At 35.6% G+C, this 21,595-nt stretch overlaps 1 protein-coding gene across 1 annotated transcript; it reads left to right on the forward strand.

The window, feature by feature from the left end:
• The first annotated feature begins 209 nt into the window (after positions 1 to 209).
• LOC110447688 (blood vessel epicardial substance-A-like) lies at positions 210 to 20,557 on the forward strand. Its single transcript, XM_021493533.1, has 5 exons — positions 210 to 234; positions 7,729 to 8,487; positions 11,850 to 11,964; positions 18,117 to 18,405; positions 19,761 to 20,557. Exons 2-5 carry the CDS (start codon positions 7,757 to 7,759, stop codon positions 19,841 to 19,843), a joined length of 1,218 nt encoding a protein of 405 aa, XP_021349208.1. The 5' UTR covers positions 210 to 234; positions 7,729 to 7,756; the 3' UTR covers positions 19,844 to 20,557.
• Positions 20,558 to 21,595: the final 1,038 nt, after the last annotated feature.

The raw sequence follows: 21,595 nt of genomic DNA on the forward strand, positions 1-21,595 counted from the left end.
TTGTGTGTAAAATGTTGGATTTGCATGACATAATGGTATAATTTTAGTCTCAAGTACACTCAATGAAACCAAACATTTTGTAGATTATGTTGTACATTATAATTCAGTATACCATGGCCTGGCAACATGGAATACTGTCCTCCCATAATGCATGTTCACACTGCATCAAAAGGAAGCTGGTGATAAGAGCGCCCTCTACTGGACATGATGTGAAATTTGATACCAGAAGACATGGTGAGTCTAATCTAACGCCCGGCCAGCCGTAGTGGAAATTATCTTGGAGGAGATTGTACAGACTTACCACAACTATTGTCTTATGAACACAATTTCTAGATATAATAACACAAACAGTCATAGAAATGTGTGGAAACCATTCCAATTCGGAAGACAATTCTGTGGAATAATTTCTTGCATAGATTGAATCAACCATTATCACTCGAATGCACATGTGATGTGTTACATTCCAGGCTGCAGAATGAGTTGATTGAGTAGAAGTCAATGCATAAGACATTCCTTCAAAAAGTGTTGAGATTACATTGCAGTGCTGTGAAAGCTTGAAAACTTGTACAAATTAACAATTAACTTTTAACATTTAGAAGTAGGTTGTCATGGATATTTTTGTCCGATTAATATTGGTCAAACTCATTTACTGATAATTTGACTTTCAGTTGTTTGCATTTCCATCGGCAAGAAATCAATGTTTGAAGGTCACCGTATCAGCAATGGAATCCGTATTAACACTCAAAATGTTTACTTGTTGTACACTAGGCAAATATTTATGTACAAGTCAGGTTAAAGGACAAAGGTTGACTATAGGTTGATAATTGAAAGGAGAATTACTTTTTTTGTAACGAGTTTAAGCATCACCTGTAAAAATGAAAATCATGAATAATAATTTAATTATATGCAAAAAAATCTTTTTGGATTATCAAATCATCTTCCTAACATAAAATATCAGTTATTTTTTAGCTCACCTGGCCCTTCAGGCCAGGTGAGCTTATGCCGTGACGCGGCATTCCGGTGTCAATATTTTGCCAGAAGCAAACTGGGATGAAGGGCTACCAAATAAATGACCTTCACCTATATTCAAGCTCACAGGGGTGTTAAAAACTTTAAACGACTACCTGGTACTTCTGAATTTACCAAAATGCCCAGGGTGATGATATTAATTGGCCAGTAGCATACTGGGATGAAGGGCTACCAAGTTTGTTCAAATAAATGACCTTCACTTATATTCAAGGTCACAGTTGTCAATTGTCTTAAAAAACCTTTAAACAACTTCTTCTGAGTAACTAAAAGTTGCAGGATGATGATATTTGGCCAGTAGGATGCTGGGATGAAGGGTGACGATAGTTGGCCAGAGGCAAACTGGGAGGAAGGGCTACCAAGTTTGTTTAAATAAATGACCTTTACTTATATTCAAGGTCACAGGGGTCAAATATGTTAAAAACTTCAAACAACTTCTTCTGAATAACCAAAAGGACAAGGATGGTGATGTTTGGTCAGCACCATGCTGGGATGAAGGGCTACCAAGTTTGTTCAAATAAATTACCTTCACACATATTCAAGTTCACAGCGGTCAAATATATTTAAATCTTTAAACAGTACTTCTTCTGAATAACCAAAATGTCTAGGGTGATGATATTTGGCCAGTTGCATGCCGGAATGAAGGGCAACCAAGTTTGTTCAAATGAATGACCTTGACTTATATTCAAGATCACAGGAGTCAAACATGTTTAAATTCTTTAAACAATTTCTTCTGAATAACCAAAATGCCCAGGATGATGATATTTGGCCATTAGAATGCTTGGATGAAGGGATACCAAGTTTGTTCAAATGAATGACCTTGACTTATATTCATAGTCACAGGAGTCAAATTTGTTTAAAATCTTTAAGCAACTTCTTATGAATAACTATGAGGCCCAGAATGTTGATATTTGGATGGAGGGCTATATAGTAATTTGAATGACCTTGACTCAATTACAAGGTCACATTTGGTCAGATATGTATAAACCTTTAAATGACCTAATCTCATTAAACAAAAGGTCTAGGGTAGTGATATATGGCTAGTTGCATGCTTAGATGAAGGCTATAAAGTTTGCTCAACGTAATGACCTTTTTGGACTTTCAAGGTCATGGGGTCAAATGTTTTAAAATCTTTTAACAGGTTGTTTTGAATGACTTTATATAGTCATAAATACTGATATTTTGCCTGTAGCTTTAGTTTGGATCACTTTAAGGTTACAAGTATGAGATTAATACCAGTTGAGTGATGCAGGCCCATTGAGTCTCTTGTTTCCATTTCTTTTTCGTAGTCAGAATGTAACACAAATAGAAAATACAACAGGATGTACAAGGGTTCGAGCTAGCCCAAGACTCGGAACTTATGGGTTTTATCTACCTCAGAAACACAGCTATTTTTTGCTAACAATTTTAAGTCCTTTACTTTGTAATAATATAGATTATATTCCTGGCTAGAAACGTTATTCTCTCATTTCCTTGTGTGTAACAAAGAGCTGTCCAGGATAAGAAAGCGGTGGAAGAAATTTCTTTCTTACACTTCATTTCACAAATTGCTCAAAAACGACATTACGAATTTGGAAAAGTCTGATGCCATCATGTGGAAAAGGCAGTTTGATAAAAATAAAACCTTTAAAACATATTGACCAAGCGAGTTAGAAAGATGAGATCATTTTTTCTGTGTATGTTTGCAAATACGAGGTATGCGAAATTTCTGACAGATTCCTTTTCGTCAAAAAAGCTCAGTGTAAAAATTGATATTTTCATAATGGTATAGCCAGCACAAACACATTTTCATGGTTTCTGAGCTTATTCTGGTAGTCGGAATGAGAAATAAATACTCTTTTATGCCCAGAGGTGTAGGATAGGGAAACTACACCCTCAGGATTTTCAAATTTGGCAAAACGCTCGGCAAAGCCTTGAATTTTACCAAATTTGAAAACCCCTTGTGTGGAATTTCCCTATCTTACACTTCTAGGCATGAATGTCAGTGTTAATAAAGTTTGTTTATTCGTGATTAGTTTTTTCTCATTATGTTTTAAAACTATAGTCAGCTTTTAATAATGAGACTGATATTGGATTCTTCAAAGACATATAATGAAACATTCAGCTGATTGACACAGACAAACCTCCCCATGTACACATATTAGCAGGCACAGGGTTTGTAATATATTTTGACCTTATAAAGCATAATGATCTGTGAGGCTGATTTTCTGTATTAATGAAATGTCGGCCTAAATGAAGCCTCACACATATTGTATTAAACACATGAGCAATTTTGTTTATCCAATATTCCTGGTAGACCCATTAGCAAGTGGTAATAGCTAGCGTACAAAACTGATATAATATTAGGTTATTGTTTACGGCTGTCGACTACAGTGGCGGTTACTAATGGTGTTGTCCTGATGAGACGGAGAGACTAAACACAGAACTAGATCTGAATCAGAACAATGCTTGATGCTTAGTTATCGCATGAGAGTACATATGTTTATAGATTTGATTATGTGTTGATGTCTATTGACTCACAATATATTAGTAAACTTGTATTATGATCGATATTTTCAATTTATTTCTGCTTGATGTTGAAATATATGTCACTCTGGTAAAATACTAGCCGCTTCCTACCGACTCCACTAGGGAGAATTTCACTTTAGCTCATTCGGTAGAGCGTAAGACTAGTAAGCCAGAGGTCCTGGGTTCGACTCCTATAGCAGAGACATTGAAAAAATAATTACCTCTTGCTGTTACATATATTTTGTTTATGTAACATTGCGTATGAAAAATGGTTACTATTAAGTAAGATTATTATATAATGCCGAATAAGAAATATAAATATACCAGTTAATAAATGTTTGACGGATGAGTTTTGTGGGAAGTATGTATAACTTAAAGAATGGATGTCACTAAGCTCCCTCCTTATGTCAGTGAGGTTGCAGATATCGTCATAAGTGAAGTGAATATTAAGTTTAATTCCACTCCTTGGATTAAATTCATTTGAGTGTGCAGTTTTTGTATAATAATCTATGGGATAATTAAGTCATCTTTGTAAAAATTTACCAGTACTGCATGATCATTTGGAAAATTGTTATCATCACCAACAGGTTAAAAGTGTTACCAACGTTTGTACTATATATTTCACAATAAATGTATTGAACCATGATCATCAAGAATTATTAATGGTCAAATTCAGGTTTATAAACATGCATGGCCATTTCTGAAACATTTTCAGCAATTGGACAAAACTTTGTGTATAAAATTGTAGTTTGACATGAAAAGTCAAGTTACTGACCATTGAGTTTAAGTTTGAGTTCAAGTACCTGCACATTGAGTTTGAGTGTAAGGTTAGCTTCTGAACAATGAGTTTTGAGTATGGGATTCCGTAGCTTCTCAACAATGCGTTGGTTGAGGTTCTAGCTAGCTCTCGAACAATGTGTTTGAGTATATAATAATAATAATAATAATACTGGACGCAGGCATAATGCCTATATATCCAGATCATAAAATTAAACATCAGTTTATATGATGATGGCCTGATTATGAATAAGTTCATTGTTATCTATCTCGTGGTTAAAAAAGCATTCAGTGTTTATCCAATCGGGATTCAAATGTTTTGACTATTCCGGGTGACATAACCACGGCATCTGGAAGGGAGTTTCAAAGATTAACAATCCGCTCACAAAATCGTCAACTTCTTATGTCAATCATATGAAGTCTGAGGCATTTGCATGGGTAATGAGGAAACACCATTTCATACCCTGAAGAAACCAGTGACAACACTCAGACAGTTACTTGTGGCTGACATTCTAAAAACAAAAGAGTTGTATAAAACATTCTTTGCAAGAATCTGCAGACATTATGTATAGGAGAAAACTGGGAAGAAATTTGGAATACATATCAAAGAACATCAAAATGCATAGTAAAATGAGCATGAATACCAATTTTACCAGAATCACAATCAAACCATCCGCCACCCATTACAATAAATCAACATTAACAGATCACGCTAACTCCCAAAATCACATGTTGATTTAAAGGAGAATGCCAAAATAGTGGAAAGGAAACAGCATATGAACACAAGACAAATCAATGAAGCAATCAAAATCAGAAAAACTAAAAAACATGAACAGAGACAAGGGGGGACAACAGCTGACTCATCTGTATAAACCGATACTGACCCAACGGGAGAGGGGGATAGATCTGAACCCTACCAGTAACCTATTTGATACAGTGTGTATACACTTTCTATCAATAAGCAAATCCTCCCATGACAAGTGACATACAATGTTTACAATTTTGTCACATTGTCTGGGTATCAATTACTCCTCACTCAGTCATAGTGTCTCAAAGGAACCAGTCGGTCTTGAAATGTCGCAACATGTTTAATCCGTACATTGTTTGTGTGTATTGAGTAAAACTTTGATGTTACATATTTCCAAACTGTTGAATCTTATTGAAAATTCATCTACTGGACAATTCACACTTTGTATAACTCCAGTGTTGATGATGATAATAATAATAATAATAATAATAATTTGAGGTTCTTATTTACTGCTTTATCAGTACCTTGTTCGTAGGTCGTCTCAAAGCGGTTCACAACCTATTATCCGTGGTTATAGGGCCTTTGCAACCAGCCAATATCATTCACAACTCCCTGGGGAGCATACAGCCGGAGCTGCCATTTACATATAGGTGCTCACAGGTAGCATTCAACAATTCTAGCGCTGCCCAACCACATACTCATTTACAGCTGAGTAGACTGGAACAAGCGGAGTAAAGTATCTTGCTCAAAGACACAATACAGTGTCTTGCTGTGACTCGAACCCGCAACCCTTCGGTCACGAGCCCTGTGTCCTACTATAGCTACTAGACTACCGTGCCTCCTGTTAAGATACGCTAACTAAACAATCTGCCCTAGCTATTACATCTCTAAATGCTCATTATCACCAAGCCTTCCCCAAATTGGTAACGACGTTAGAATCTTCTACCGATAGTAAACCAGGTGATCTTTGAAATAACCAACCCATATTTAGTATGATTGAATGACCAGCTTGATGATAATTCTTGCCTGATTGATTTAGAAAAGATACAATTGATCGCAGGCCTCCTAATGTTCCATTAAAAAGGGGTTAACCGAGGCATTTTAATTGCCTGTCAAGATATACACTGAATCTGTGCCCCTAAGATAAGAAATGCAATTTGTGGTGGTATTCAGATAATTTCAGTGCATCAAAATTTTCTGTATAGAGGAATCGTTAATTTGTAGCCTTCCTGATGATGGCATGAAGAGCTCAGTTACGTACAGGATTAAGGTGCCGATTCTATAATTTGTAGATAGATTAGACACTGCCTCTTTCATGTATAAAGATTAGGAATGGTCCCAAAGATGACCTTTACCAGACAGTATAAAAATCCAAATAAACTTAATCTTGCTCTCAATGTTGCCTTAAGTAATATGTAATATTAAAATGAAATCAATCAAAAACCCTGATTATAAAGACTTTTCTTCACAAAGGTGAGGTTGTAGATGACTGAAATTCAACCAACCGTGACGATTAGGATTGGTACCAAGAGAATTACAGAAAAGAGATAAAATGTCAGTTTACACCCTTAAATGACCTTAATGAGACTGTGTGACCTTTATAAGTAGTAATCTGCTTAAAGTGGCCACATTTTATAGAAAGCGTTGTCCATTATGACACAACCTTGTGTTCTATCAGAATGAACACAAGGAACGAATTTATGAAATATCCTGATTTTTGTATGCAATGTTATGTTCTGTGTACAACAAAAAGAGATTCAATGATGTCTAAGTCTCCTGTAATGTCACAAAAAGCTGGTTCTTTGATGCCATTTGGTGTAAATTAAGGTATCAGGGAGTTGGTAATGTGATGCTTTTTTGTGTTTGGGTATCAAGAAGCTGATTTTGTGATGCCATTTTGTGTCGGTGTACCAGAAAGCTGGTTCTGTGATGCCATTGTGTGTCGGTGTACCAGAAAGCTGGTTCTGTGATGCAATGTGATGTATTGTGTACAGGAGGGGTATATTGTCTTATGTCCTGTCCTGATTACTTATGAGAAGAATTTGAATGAAATTGTATTTCAGGGTCAGAAGGTCAATGCCAAGGTCATAGTTGCTATTTATAGGTCAACCATAGGGCCAAGGGAGTATATTCACTTCATACAGATATTTTAGTTAGTTAGTTATTGTATTATAATCAGGTAAAATGTAGACCTGCTCTTTCATGTCCTGCTATACCAATCAAAGTAATGGCTGCAACATCCATATATATGACTTGATGTCAAGCAATTAACATCCAAATTGCACTTCCTTATTGAAAAAGTAAGGAAATAATAAAGTTTTCTGGACTAGCAGAAGGAAAGAACTGTGACCAGACAATTTCCAGTTGGAAGTGGTTACTGGTTATGACAGAACCTTTGATCGTTCTACTTTTAAAGTCAAAATTAAATATAATTATTTTCATGGTATAGAAAAGGAAATTCACTATTGCATACAAATGTGGTCACGTAATAAACATTAACTGATATATGTGCGTTTCTAATGATATAAGAAATTCTAGACTTTTAAGTGATCTTTTTCTGCATCTTGCCTTGCTTTAGAATGTTTAGAAATGCAATACTTTTTTATTTCTTAAAGATTATTTTTTTCATGTCCTAATTATTTTGTTTTTTCTTTCATTTATATTTGCAGCATTGCGTCCACGAAAACAACAGGCATCATGAGACTGAATACAACCCTGAGTTCATCAGGGGAAACAACTCCAAATTCTGAGAATTACACTATAGCAACTGTACTGTCAGAACTGACTTCCAAGGTGTTGAGAGAAACAGAATCTACAGTTGCACCATCAAGATCTAGCTGGCAGACCTCTGCAGCACCTGTCTTATCAACGTCCACGCTATCACAAGTGTTTCAACAAACTGTGACTAATTTGTCGACAAGCACAACCACATTTGTTCCTCTTCCCATGAATTCTACGAATGCTACAGGGTCACCAGACATCCTGGGTGGGTGCAGTGACTGGCAGGAAGTTCAACACGCCCTGTTCCAGCTAGCCAATCTGTGCCTGGTTTTATCCTTTCTAACACCTACTAACTTCCATCACCACGCATTCTTTCTGCGGTTCATTCTTGGCTTTGGATATTTGTTTTTCTCAATATGGGCGGGAATTTTTGTGTGCATGCCGGATGTGCTCAGCTGGAATTGTTTATTCTTTGTGGTGAATACTGGACATTTGTCATTACTTCTGTACAGAATGTTTCCAACGAGGTTCCGAAGCGAGTTAGATGAATTATACAGCAAAGTATTTAAACCCCTAAAAGTGACACGTCAGCAGTTCAAAGACATCAGTGACCAAGGTGAACTTTATGTGCTGACAAGGGGAACATATTATGCAAAGGAAGGCTGCACAGAAGGGGGACGCAAACTCTCCATACTCGTAAAAGGCAGGTGTGTTCCTTTGTCTTTGTCAATTTAACGGTACCATATACCCTTTAGGACCTAGATAAAATACACTTTATACTTAGTTACAATATTAAAGTAAGGCTATTGTGAGTTTGGGGATATAGCAGTCACACAGAATGGCCATCCTTCCATCAGTCTAGTCCCGTCGCTCCTGCCCAAATGATAACTTGAGAATGAATGATTATGCAATTTCAAACATTGTATTAAGTTGCCCTAGTGCATGCAAAGAGTTTATAGATTTTGCCATGCCTCGCTAGAGGTCAAGGTCACAGTTGCTGAAAAGAAGAGTTCTGTTTGGTTGCATTTGTCTGGCAACTTGAGAGCGAACAATCACACAAAGTTCAAATTTGGTGTGTGGGCTGCCCTAGTAGATGCAAAGGACCCTATTGATTCTGGGTGGGGTCCATCAGACATTAAGGTCACCTCTGCTGAGAATAGAATATTGCTTGGTTACCATTGTCAGAATGGTAACCAAAGAAGTAATGACCATGCAAAGTTAAAACTGTTTGTATGTGTCGCCCTATTGGTTTGATTAAGGCATGACATGCCAGAGGTCAAGGTCACTAGATAGCAAACTCGAAAACTTATCATTCAAAGTTAAAACTTGTTGTGTTAGTAGCCCCCATAACCCTAGCAGATATACCCCACTGGTCATAATTAGTTAAACTGGTATATGGATAATTGTACATATTTGTACACAGGTTTCTTGCTACCTTCTTGAACACAAATTCATGATGGTCTGATAGCAAATCCTGCGCTTGATTTTTCTTTCTTTGTTTTCAATTTAAAGAAAAACAATCTAATAGGTTGATGATGTTTAAATATATAGGATGTTGATGTTTGAAACAATATTAAAATGTTTGTAATAATCTTTCACAGTTTAAATACTTCAATTGAAATTGTTCAGATATTTTTTAAAACATGCAGTTTAACATATAATGTTCACCCTTTTCCCCTCTGTAATAACAGCAATCAAAGGACTAGGAGCGTTAACCCTTTCACCCGTATGTAACTTTAGTAGACTCTACCATGCATTGATCTGGACGAGTCCGTTATGGTCTACAGTTTTGAAAGGGTTAAGGGTCATTTCCCACCTCTTCGGGCATTTAGAATTAGTTGCTATATTCGTTATCTAGATTAAATGAAGTACACAAATATGATGTTTCAAATTCATTTGACAACTGGTTTAGGAGATGTTACATTACAACGAGAGACAAAAAACCCGCATTTTCATAACAAAATGTGTGAATATCATCTGTTGTGCTCTATTTGGTTGAAAATTTGCCATTTTGAAGGAAATTAACTAAACACTTTTCAATTTTTGAAAGACTGTCAGCCCCTGCACCAAGCAAATAAATATTTGACATTCTTAACAATTTTCATACGAATGTTCATTGGTAGATAGGAATATTTGTTTGTCATATGCGGAGGCTTTCATTTCTACATGCTAACTGTCCAAAAACACCCTATTTTGGCTATTAATTTCTGCCTAGCCACGCAGTTTTGTTGCTATGGTACTAGGGCATCTACGCATGCGTGTTTGAAAAACTCTGCACGAAGAAAGATAGTCCCAATTTACCAATATGATGTTTATAATAGAAAATGGTAATTAAATTCAAGTTGAAATTTTCACTTATAATGAGGCCAAAAATGACACATAGTCCTTTGTCATGGTGGCGAGTAAATACAGCTTACTATTACAGTAAATAAGCCAATTTTGCTTATCCTGTTTCTTCAGGTGGTGCGGAAATAGTCTATCATACTATGATAAATTGTGCTGATCTTATAGGCAATGCTGAAAATGTACAGTTTCAAAAATTTGTGACAAATAATAATGTATCAAGACTAATCTGTACTTCTATCACAAATGAACTAAATTTTATAACAGTTCCTAAAATAACATATTTTTGCTTTGGTCAGGCACATCTGGACCCCTCAAAATGCACATACCAAATTTTGGATGAGGGGTCAGCCTCAGGTCAGATCTGAGCCGGTCATTTCTTTTTGGGTTCAGTTGAGTTAAACAGTTGAACTGGATACATGAACTTAGGGGCCTAAGAATTTCATGTTGTATATTTCATTTATTAGCTCACCTGACCCGAAGGGCCAACTGAGCTTATGCCATGGTGCGGCGTCCATCCGTCCGTCCTCTGGCGTCCAGCGTCATTTTTCTTCTTTAAACATTTACTTCTTCCCAATAACCAAAACGCCTATGATGATGATATTTGGCCAGATGCAAACTGGGATGAAGGGCTACGAGTTAAGATTGTTAAAATAAATGACCTTCACCTATTTTCAAGGTCACAGGGGTCAAATATGTTGAAAACTTTAAACAACTTCTTCTCAATAACTAAGAGGCCTAGGGTAATGATATTTGGCCAGTAACATGCTAGGATGAAGGGCTGCCAAGTTTGTTCAAATGAATGACCTTTATATATATTCAAGGTCACAGGGGTCAAATATGTTAAAAACCTTTAAACAACTTCTTCACAATAACCGAAAACCCTAGGATGATGCTATTTGGCTAGTAGCATGCTGTGATGAAGGGCTACCAAGTTTGTTCAAATGAATGACCTTGACAAACTTTGAAGGTCACAGGGGTCAAATGTCTTAAAATCTTCAAACCACTTCTTCTTAATAACCATAAGGCTCAGGGTACTGATATTGGGCCTGTAGCATGCTGGTATGAATGACCTTAACCCACTATCAAGGTCACTGGGGTCAGATGTCTTAAAATCTTCAAACAACTTCTTCTCAATAACCAAAAGGTCAAGGGTACTGATATTGGGCCTGTAGCATGCTTGGATGAAGGGCTACCAAGTTTGTTCAAATGAATGACCTTGAACCACTTTCAACCTAATGTTCTTGTTCGACATTCAAGGACACACGCTTCATGTTTAAATCTTTTAATAGGTTCTTGTGAATCAAACACTGATATTCTGCCTGTAGCTGTATTTTAGTCCACTTTTAAGATTACAAGTGTGAGATTAATACCAGGTGAGTGATGCAGGCCCATTGGGCCTCTTGTATAATTTATCAGGGAAAATTTTAAATGTTATCGTGAAAAAATGGATTAGTTAAACATATTTGGGAAATCAATTACCATAACTTGTAAGATAGGATTATCATTTGTGATAGCAAATTAAAAATACAATGAGAAATAGACTGTTAAGTGAAGACATTTTGTCACCTGCATGTAATTATTTATTTATGCTTTTTGTAAAGGTGCTTTATTGTTTGTGTGTAGTGAAATTTTAAATTCTGAACACATTTATTAAATAAGCATAGAAATATTATCTATTTATAATACGTAAAAATAAGCTTTTCTTCACCCTTTTATTCTGTAGGTTAAAAGTGATGTATCAGCAGTTGTTTCTACATTTCATAGAGGCAGACCAGCTGGTGGACTCACCTGAGTATGACTCCTATCGGCTAACTGGACACACTGGCACTACCTTCCAGGTGGGCAAGACAAGAAAACACAAGGGGATATAAAACCATGAGGGCAATGAGGGGGATTAGCTAGGGTGAGGCAGAGTACAGAGCAATGGAAGGATATAGAGACAGGGAGTTTAGAGCTATGTGGAGACATACATGTATAGGTGTGCTTTGAATGAAGCAATATGGGGTAGCAGGTAAGGGTCCAAGAAATGATAATTTAGGAAAAGGCAGTTAAAAGATGGGTATTATAACAGATAAACAGGTGTGTAATCACAAGTGGTTGAGGTTCTAGATGTACATTAATGGGAGATATAGGTGCAGGAGTTGGATAAAAAAATTGACAAGTCAAATGGGTATAGCATGTATGCAGATGTGCTGGTTCTCCAATGAAAGGGAGGATATAGGGAAAAACAGAACAGATGGAAACTTAAGTAAGATCAAAAAAAGAATTTAGCATAAACAGGGCAGGACAGTTTTCTCAGAAGAAAGATAAGTAAGAGTACATGTATGTGGGCATTGTAAGAGGTATTAGTATGTGGGCATTGTAAGAGGTATTGGTATGTGGGCATTATAAGAGGTATTGGTATGTGGGCATTGTAAGAGGTATTAGTATGTGAGCATTGTGAGAGGTATTAGTATGTGGGCATTATAAGAGGTATTGGTATGTGGGCATTGTACGAGGTTTTAGTATGTGGGCATTGTAAGAGGTATTAGTATGTGGGCATTGTAAGAGGTATAAGTATGTGGGCATTGTAAGAGGTATTAGTATGTGGACATTGTAAGATGTATTAGTATGTGGGCATTGTAAGATGTATAAATATGTGGCCATTGTAAGTCAGGTATTAGTATGTGGGCATTGTACGAGGTATTAGTATGTGGGCATTGTAAGAGGTATTGGTATGTGGGCATTGTAAGTCAGGTATTAGTATGTGAGCATTGTAATAGGAATTAGTATGTGGGCATTGTAAGATGTATTAGTATGTGGGCATTGTAAAAGGTATTAGAATGTGGGCATTGTAAGTCAGGTATTAGTATGTGAGCATTGTAATAGGTATTAGTATGTGGGCAATGTAAGTCAGGTATTGGGATGTGGGCATTGTAAGAGGTATTAGTTTGTGGGCATTGTAAGTCCGGTATTAGTATGTGGGCTTTGTAAGATGTATTAGTATGTGATCATTGTAAGATGTATTACTATGTGGGCATTGTAAAAGGTATTAGAATGTGGGTATTGTAAGTCAGGTATTAATATGTGGGCATTGTAAGCCAGGTATTGGTATGTTGGCATTTTAAGTCAGGTATTGGTATGTTGGCATTGTAAGTCAGGTAGTAGTATGTGGGCATAATGTAAGAGATACATGTATTAATTGGTTTGTGGGCATTGTAAGTCAGGAATTTGTATGTGGGCATTTTAAGACAGGTATTAGTATGTGAGAATTGTAAGTCAGGTATTGGTATGTTGGCATTTTAAGTCAGGTATTGGTATATGAGCGTTGTAAGATGTATTAGTATGTGGTCATTGTAAAAGGTATTAGAATGTGGGCATTGTAAGACAGGTATTTGTATGTGGGCATTTTAAGTCAGGTATTAGTATGTCGGCATTGTAAGGCAGGTATTGGTATGTGGGCCTTGTAAGTCAGGTATTAATATGTGGGCATTGTAAGCGGTATTGGTTTGTGGGCATTGTAAGTCATGTTTTAGCATGGGAGCATTTTAATAGGTATTAGTATGTGGGCCTTGTAAGTCAGGTATTTGCATGTGGGCATTGTAAGACAGGTATTTGTATTTGGGCATTGTAAGTCAGGAATTTGTATGTGGGCATTGTAGAGGTATTAGTATGTGAGCATTGTATGATGTATTAGTATGTGGGATGTGGGCATTGTAAGACAGGTATTTGTATGTGGGCATTTTAAGTCAGGTATTTGTATTTGGGCATTGTAAGTCAGGCATTTGTATGTGGGCATTTTAAGACAGGTATTAGTATGTGGCATTGTAAGTCAGGTATGAGTATGTGAGCATTGTATGATGTATTAGTTTTTGAGTATTGTAAGATGTATTAGCATGTGAGCATTGTAAGTCAGTTATGAGTATGTGGGCATTGTAAGCGGTATTGGTTTGTGGGCATTGTAAGTCGGGTATTAGTATGTGGGCCTTGTAAGTCAGGTATTAATATGTGGGCATTGTAAGGCAGGTATTGGTATGTAGGCATTGTAAGAGGTATAAGTATGTGGGCATTGTACGAGATATTAGTATGTGGGCATTGTAAGATGTATTAGTATGTGGGCATTGTAAGAGGTATTGGTTTGTGGGCATTGTAAGTCAGGTATTTGTATGTGGGCATTGTAAGTCAGGTATTGGTATGTGGGCATTGTAAGAGGTATTGGTATGCGGGCATTGTAAGTCAGGTATTAGTATGTGGGCAATGTAATTCAGGTATTAGAATGTGGGCATTGTAAGATGTATTAGTATGTGAGCATTGTAAGTCAGGTATTTGTATGTGGGCATTGTAAGTCAGGTATTAGTATGTGGGCATTGTACGAGGTATTAGTATGTGGGCATAATGTAAGAGGTACATGTATTATTATGTTGGAATTGTAAAAGATCAGTATGTGGGCATTGTACGAGGTATTAGTATGGGGGCATAATGTAAGAGGTACATGTATTATTATGTTGGAATTGTAAAAGATCAGTATGTGGGCATTGTACGAGGTATTAGTATGTGGGCATAATGTAAGAGGTACATGTATGTGAGCATTGTAAGTCAGGTATTTGTATGTGGGCATTGTAAGTCAGGTATTTGTATGTGGGCATTGTAAGATGTATTACAATGTGAGCATTGGAAGACAGGTATTAGTATGTGGGCATTGTAAGTCAGGGATTAATATGTGGGCATTGTACGAGGTAGTAGTATGTGGGCATAATGTAAGAGATACATGTATTATTATGTTGGAATTGTAAAAGATCAGTATGTGGGTATTGTACGAGGTATTAGTATGTTGGCATTGTAAGTCAGGTATTTGTATGTGGGCATTGTAAGTCAGGTATTAATATGTGGGCATTGTAAGAGGTATTAGTATGTGGGCATTGTAAGTCAGGAATTAGTATGTGGGCATTGTACGAGGTATTAGTATGGGGGCATAATGTAAGAGGTACATGTATTATTATGTTGGAATTGTAAAAGATCAGTATGTGGGTATTGTACGAGGTATTAGTATGTTGGCATTGTAAGTCAGGTATTAGTATGTGGGCATTGTAAGCCAGGTATTAGTATGTGGGCATTGTAAGCCAGGTATTAGTATGTGGGCATTGTAAGATGTATTAGTATGTGAGCATTGTAAGTCAGGTATTAATATGTGGGCATTGTACGAGGTAGTAGTATGTGGGCATAATGTAAGAGATACATGTATTATTATGTTGGAATTGTAAAGGTATAGCCATGTGTATAAATATGTAGAAATGAAGAAAACGTAAATCCTGGTGGTAATTAGGCTTACTAAATATAAGATCACAGACATGTTCAATTTAGTTCTGAAAGGAAGGCTTTTACCTGGTACTAATGCTGGGGGAGCTGGAGTCTAGAAACCTCTAATGGATATAGACATTAATATAAAGTTTTCTTTCATCTTTTGCTTTGTAACATATTTAATATACACTGCCGTTTATATAGATATACAAAGCAGAGGGTAGTGCCCTAATTTTGTATCAAATTGCTGTAGACTGGATAAGGAATGTTTCCATTACATGTCATTTGTTTATGCAAGAATTGGCTTATACATATATAGGCCATTAGATTGAGCACTTCTCTTGTAAACTACCAGGAACTCTCTAAGAGTGGACCAGAAATCCTCAGAGAAGCTAGTGGTTCTCTATAGCGGATGGTCCGGTAATGAACATTGACCTACATCTATATATGACTTTCATTAATGGGACTTCTATAGGGAGGAAAACATGTTCAATATACATTCAGTTTTTTTGTACAATGTACAGTGCATCTGCACAAAAGATTATTTATTGGTAAGGTAGTTTTTAGTAACCATGCATTACCTGTAATTAAAAGGACACAGAACGCTATTTGGTAAATTAAAGAAAGTGTTAGGATTTTTTAATAGGAATTGTAAAGGACGCAGGCTTTACGCCTCTATTTCCATATCAAAAATATACCATTACACAATTAAATTAATAATTCAAAATGCAAGATATTAGAGCTATAAGTTTTTTTTTATACAATTATATACTAGCCAGACTTTAATTTAGTTAAAATATTTGAGTACTGGGTTACATTTGCTTATCTCGGTTGAAACGGTATGTGTGGCGCAGAAATATTCCACGATAAACAAACGCACTTGGACTGTTCTATAAGCAGATCTATAAATGCACAGTTTCGGAGAATAAAAAACAATGTATCAAGAATATTATGCCCTCCTTTCATCCGTCCACTGAATGACATAACGTATATAAAAAAACTACATGTGGCTTGACATTAGTCAGGTATGTCTCGACCCCACAATCTACACGTGCCAAATTTTACTGAGGTCAGCCTGGGTTCAGATCTGTGCCTGTCGTTTTCTTTACAGGTTCAACCGTTTCAACTGGATACGCGAATGTAAACTCCTAGTTGTTTTATATATGGGGAATCTGAATACTCTGTATTTTCACACCATAAAAAAAGTATACTCCAAAACATTCCATGTTATACAACATTCAAGGTGATGCTGTTTTATGTCTATGACTTCAAGGTGATGTTGATACATACAAAATTATGACCTTTACCTCTTCAAGTCGATGTTGATATTTACCTGTCACGATGACATTAATTGCAATATGGCTGTAACCTTCAACTGTTCAAAGTGATATTGTTAGATTGACATATTGTATGACTGATAAATGTTTAAGGCAATAATAAGGTGTCAATATCAATTTACGGTAAAAACTTTGGAAAATGCCCCTCTTTCATTTTCCACCACGCTTCAAATGCTGACATTTATCAAGGTCCTGTTTTCTCATTTCCGAATCAGAATTCATTTATACAGTTTTCTCAATTGATGGCCAAACACCTTGTAACCCTTTCACCACTGTAGACCAAAATGGATTCATCCACATCAGTGCATGGTAGAGTCTACTAAAGTTACATAGGGGTGAAAGGGTTAACAATTGCACATTTTTGCTCAAATAATGGTGGCATTATGACAAGGTTTTACTGTATATATATATATATATAATGTCTATAACCTTCACCTGTTTGTGGTCTACAATTACAAGCTTTTGCAATTTTTTCTGAAATTTCATTCAGAAAGAATTAAGCAACAAAATAATTAATAGAAGATATGGTTATTCTTCTGCTACCAACCATGAATTTGATAAATGTTCTCAACATCTTATCATATTTAGTGCAGAGATATTTTAAATGAACCTTTGTACTTGTAATAACACCATCATAACTTATTGTTTTCCACATATATATGTCAACAATATGGTATATATATATTATTTTGGTCAAATCCTAAGAGGTGTTAATCTGGGTCCCAGTGGCTAGATAGTGTACCAGATGTTGTGATGTTATCTCACAAACATCTTTTACTTGACAGCAGAGATAAAAATGAAATGAAATTGTCACTTTTTTCTGAAAGAATGTCTAAATAAATAATATTTATCAACCATTATCACCTGACTTACATCAGTATTTTATCCTTGAAAAGATAAGATGATCCTCACTACACAGTGAAAGTGTACAAAGTTCAAAGGATTTCTAATTTTGAAAACAGAAACTGGATGTATTTGAAATAATTCTGAGTATTGATGGCATTTAATCTTAAGCTGTCACAACATAGCATTGATCTAAAACATTACCAGGCTGACTTCACATCAAAGTAACATGAAATAGTGCATTCATACCTGCTCACCCAAACACCTTCATTAAGAGACCACCTGTGTAAAGAGACCAACTGTATAAAGAGACAACTTTTAATGCTCCCCAGTGACTTCATTGAATGTGAATTAACCTGTTTTAAGAGACCACTTGTGTTAAGAGACCACTTGTGTTAAGAGACCACCTGTGTTAAGAGACCACTTTTTAGACTCCTTGAGGGTGGTCTCTTAGCACGGGTTTGACTGCAGTTACCTTTTGTCTTGATTTCATGTTTTATTATGTTGTATTTTTTGTAATTTTTTAACACCAGGTTTCAATAGAAGCAGCTGATGACAGTCTTTTATTGACATGGCCCATTCCTCAGCTGAAAAACCATCTAGATACAGACAGTTTCATGGCATCCATTCTGCATGTGCTTGTGGGCAAGGATGTCAGTACCAAATTATACCAAATCCAAGAACTGTTACTGACCAATCCAAATTATATGCAGTCTGTGTCCAGTCGGCGGTCATCTCTGGTCAATGTCCGAAGTGCAATCGTAACCAATAAATCCAATTCAGACCTGACCAGACTAACCTGCTTCGGTATAGATCTCAAAGGTAATCTTTGTGTATATATCTATCCAACCAGATAGCTAATGGATCAGAACTCCAGTTGCCTGGTTTTATTGTATGTTCTATAACGCTACTTCTAAATGTATTCTCAGTCGACAACGCTGTGTGTTAGCTGTACCTATCCATTTTCCTTTTATAGATGAAATGTTAATATTTGTCTTTTGGCAGTCGACATCTTCCTTATTCAACTAAGGCATTCAGTCATGCTAATAATGATATAAGTATGTTTGGTATTTAGCTTGTTGAGGTCAAGGACTATCGTTTGTTTAATTAAATGATCTTGGCCTCATTGAAAGGCCAGTGGCATTGGCTAAAAATTACTTTTGAAAGCCACTACAGTCGGTCAGGATAATACTTCCCAGTGTTTATTCCTCCACTTACTCAATATTGTTCAAAATGATAAGTAGTGCATGTCTGTATCAAAACTTTACTAGTCCATATGTGGGTCAGCAGTTCATTGAACCACTTGATAACGAAGCTAGATATTTCACTAATGTCAGACTTTTGCGCTACCCTTTTTACCTTAAGCCTTGGGCTACAGATATTAATTTGCAGCTTGCACGGAATATAAGTACTATTAACTGTGATTCATGGAATGAACTACACTAGCTTAATTTTAAGGTTGACAAGCTAAATATGTTCAAAACTTCAAACAACTTATGCACAACAATAAGTATGTACATGATATTTGACTTATAGCATGCTTAAATGAACGACTTTTATCCACTTTCAAGGTCACATGTATTAGATATGTAAAACATCTACTTCTACAACATTACAATTCAAAGAGTTATGTTATTGGCATGCATTTATAGTCTATAGCTAGAAGTAAATAGCAATCAAATTTGTTAACACAAGTGACTTTGACCCATTTTCAATGCCACTGCATGGTTTCAAATACTTTAAAGCTTCAAGTGTTTTATCTTCAAGAGCATGAAGCTGAAAACTATGGTGTTTGTTCTTTGACTTATTGAGTTAGTGGGAAATGAAGTTCATTTGACTTTAGCAAGGTCACAGGGTCAGATGTAAAAAGATTCAAATTATTCATATCAGAGCCCTAGAGTTTTATTGGACCTGTAGCTTTCTTTGGTTTATCAAATTTAAATGACTTTTAACCACTATTAAGGTCACAGATATCAAATATGTTGGAAATTTCAAAAGCCTTTTTATATAGAAACCTAAGTCATAGAGCCATCATATTTTTCTTGTGGCTCACAACATGGAGGGTAAAGGGATACCAAATTTCCTTGAAAAGATGACCTTGTAATCCTTCATTAACTTAATAAATATTACAGCATATTCATTTTAGTCTGTTATATAATTTGTTTTTATTTTTACAGGTTGGCCTTCATCATCTTCAGCTTCAAATTCAAATTTTGATGCCTCACAGTATCCAAAAGACACTTATGAAAGTTGTGTATGACATCATCAGAATTGTATCTGACAACACTCTTGATGACATCATTGTACATCATGATCAATAACAATTAGTTATTTTATCATGTAAATAATTCCATGTGATGACATCATAACTGCTGTGTACCACATCATCAAATATTGTATTTAACGCCAAGACAACAGATATACAGATGTCAAAGTCATCTTGGAAGACCAGTACATTCCCATCTGACCTAGCTTGTCAGTATTTTGAAGAAATGGATTTATTTTTGCATAGAAGTGTTTATGTTTCCAATTAGTGCCCAGGTATATATTATTTATGTTTTAACCCTTTCACCCCTAGGTTCCTTGAGTAGACTCTACCATACATTTATCTGGATGAATCCATTACGGTCTACATTGGTGAAAGGGTTAACTAAATTAAACTAGCTGTTGGACCTCATATTCACTTAACATCTCGAATAGTGAATTCAACCAAAGACAAATCTTAGCAAAACTGAAAGTTTACAAATTTCAGTCATTTTCTTCTCTTTAGTACATATTCTCAATATTTTCATAAATCGAAGACTGGCCATGCAGTGACTGATATATTTCGACAAAGAACTGAAGCAACACATGGACAAGGGGAGGTAATCCTTGGTACATGTTCAACTCGAATTATTTTGTGATTTTTCAGCATATATGCACTTTTAAATCTCTTACACTATGTATCTAGATTTAAGAATAAAACAACAACTATAGAATGTATGATTGATAATGAAATATATTTCCTCTTGCCAATTAATGGCAAATTTTCACCTATCCTTAATTGCACTCTTAACTTATAAATAAATTTTCATCGTAGATATTTTACAATCTTTTTAGATCTTGGTTGATTATATCTTGAACTTTTAAGGACAAATTTTCTCTATTCATACATTCTGTATGTATAATTATTTGTAGAGACATATATATTATCAATAATGTACATGTACTTCAAAATATTGTACATATTGTGAAAGATTTAACAGAAAAAGAAGATTCGTTCTACAAAAGTCTTATTTCAGTACTGTTTTCTCTGTACTTCGAGTACATGAATGAATAATGTACAGTAACAAAAAATAATCATCATTTTAATCACCTTGAGCCAAAGCTGAAAGTATTGATGCACCAGAAACTATATATATCAACTGAATTGTGTGCTTATAGAAGATATGAGTGCAGAAATGTAACTATATACATTGATCATTCCGACATCTGTCTTATCAAACATAATGATGTATAGTGACCATTTTATAATTTATAATCTGACCCTTGAGTTTTCTGACATACTATCAAATCCAACACCTGAGTATTGTGACACCTTGTCCAATCCAACATGATGTACAATGATATCAATCTAATCAGACCCCTGAGTATTCTGACACACTTCCAACATTATGCTGCTATTCAGTTTCTAATGAAAACAACCAAGTTATTGACCTGTGGATTTAAACATCCTTCCTAATCTGACAAATATATATTTATATAACTAAACAATTCTGCCTGCAATATCTAATCTTTTTTCACCATTGTTACCTTTTACCCAAACTAATTTATGAGATAATATAAGGGATTAAATGTCAACGGACCTCTATGTCACATCCATTTTGACAAACAGGATGAGTAAACTATCAAGGATGAAGGGCTAAGCCCGAAAGCTTGGAAAATGAGTGACTTTTTAGTTTTATTAATATTATTGCGTTCCTATAGGAACATGTGTTTATAGACAATTAGATAAAAGGATATTTCAGCCCTT

The sequence above is a fragment of the Mizuhopecten yessoensis genome, unplaced genomic scaffold, assembly GCF_002113885.1.
Source record: "Mizuhopecten yessoensis strain PY_sf001 unplaced genomic scaffold, ASM211388v2 scaffold3575, whole genome shotgun sequence".
NCBI lineage: Eukaryota > Metazoa > Mollusca > Bivalvia > Pectinida > Pectinidae > Mizuhopecten > Mizuhopecten yessoensis.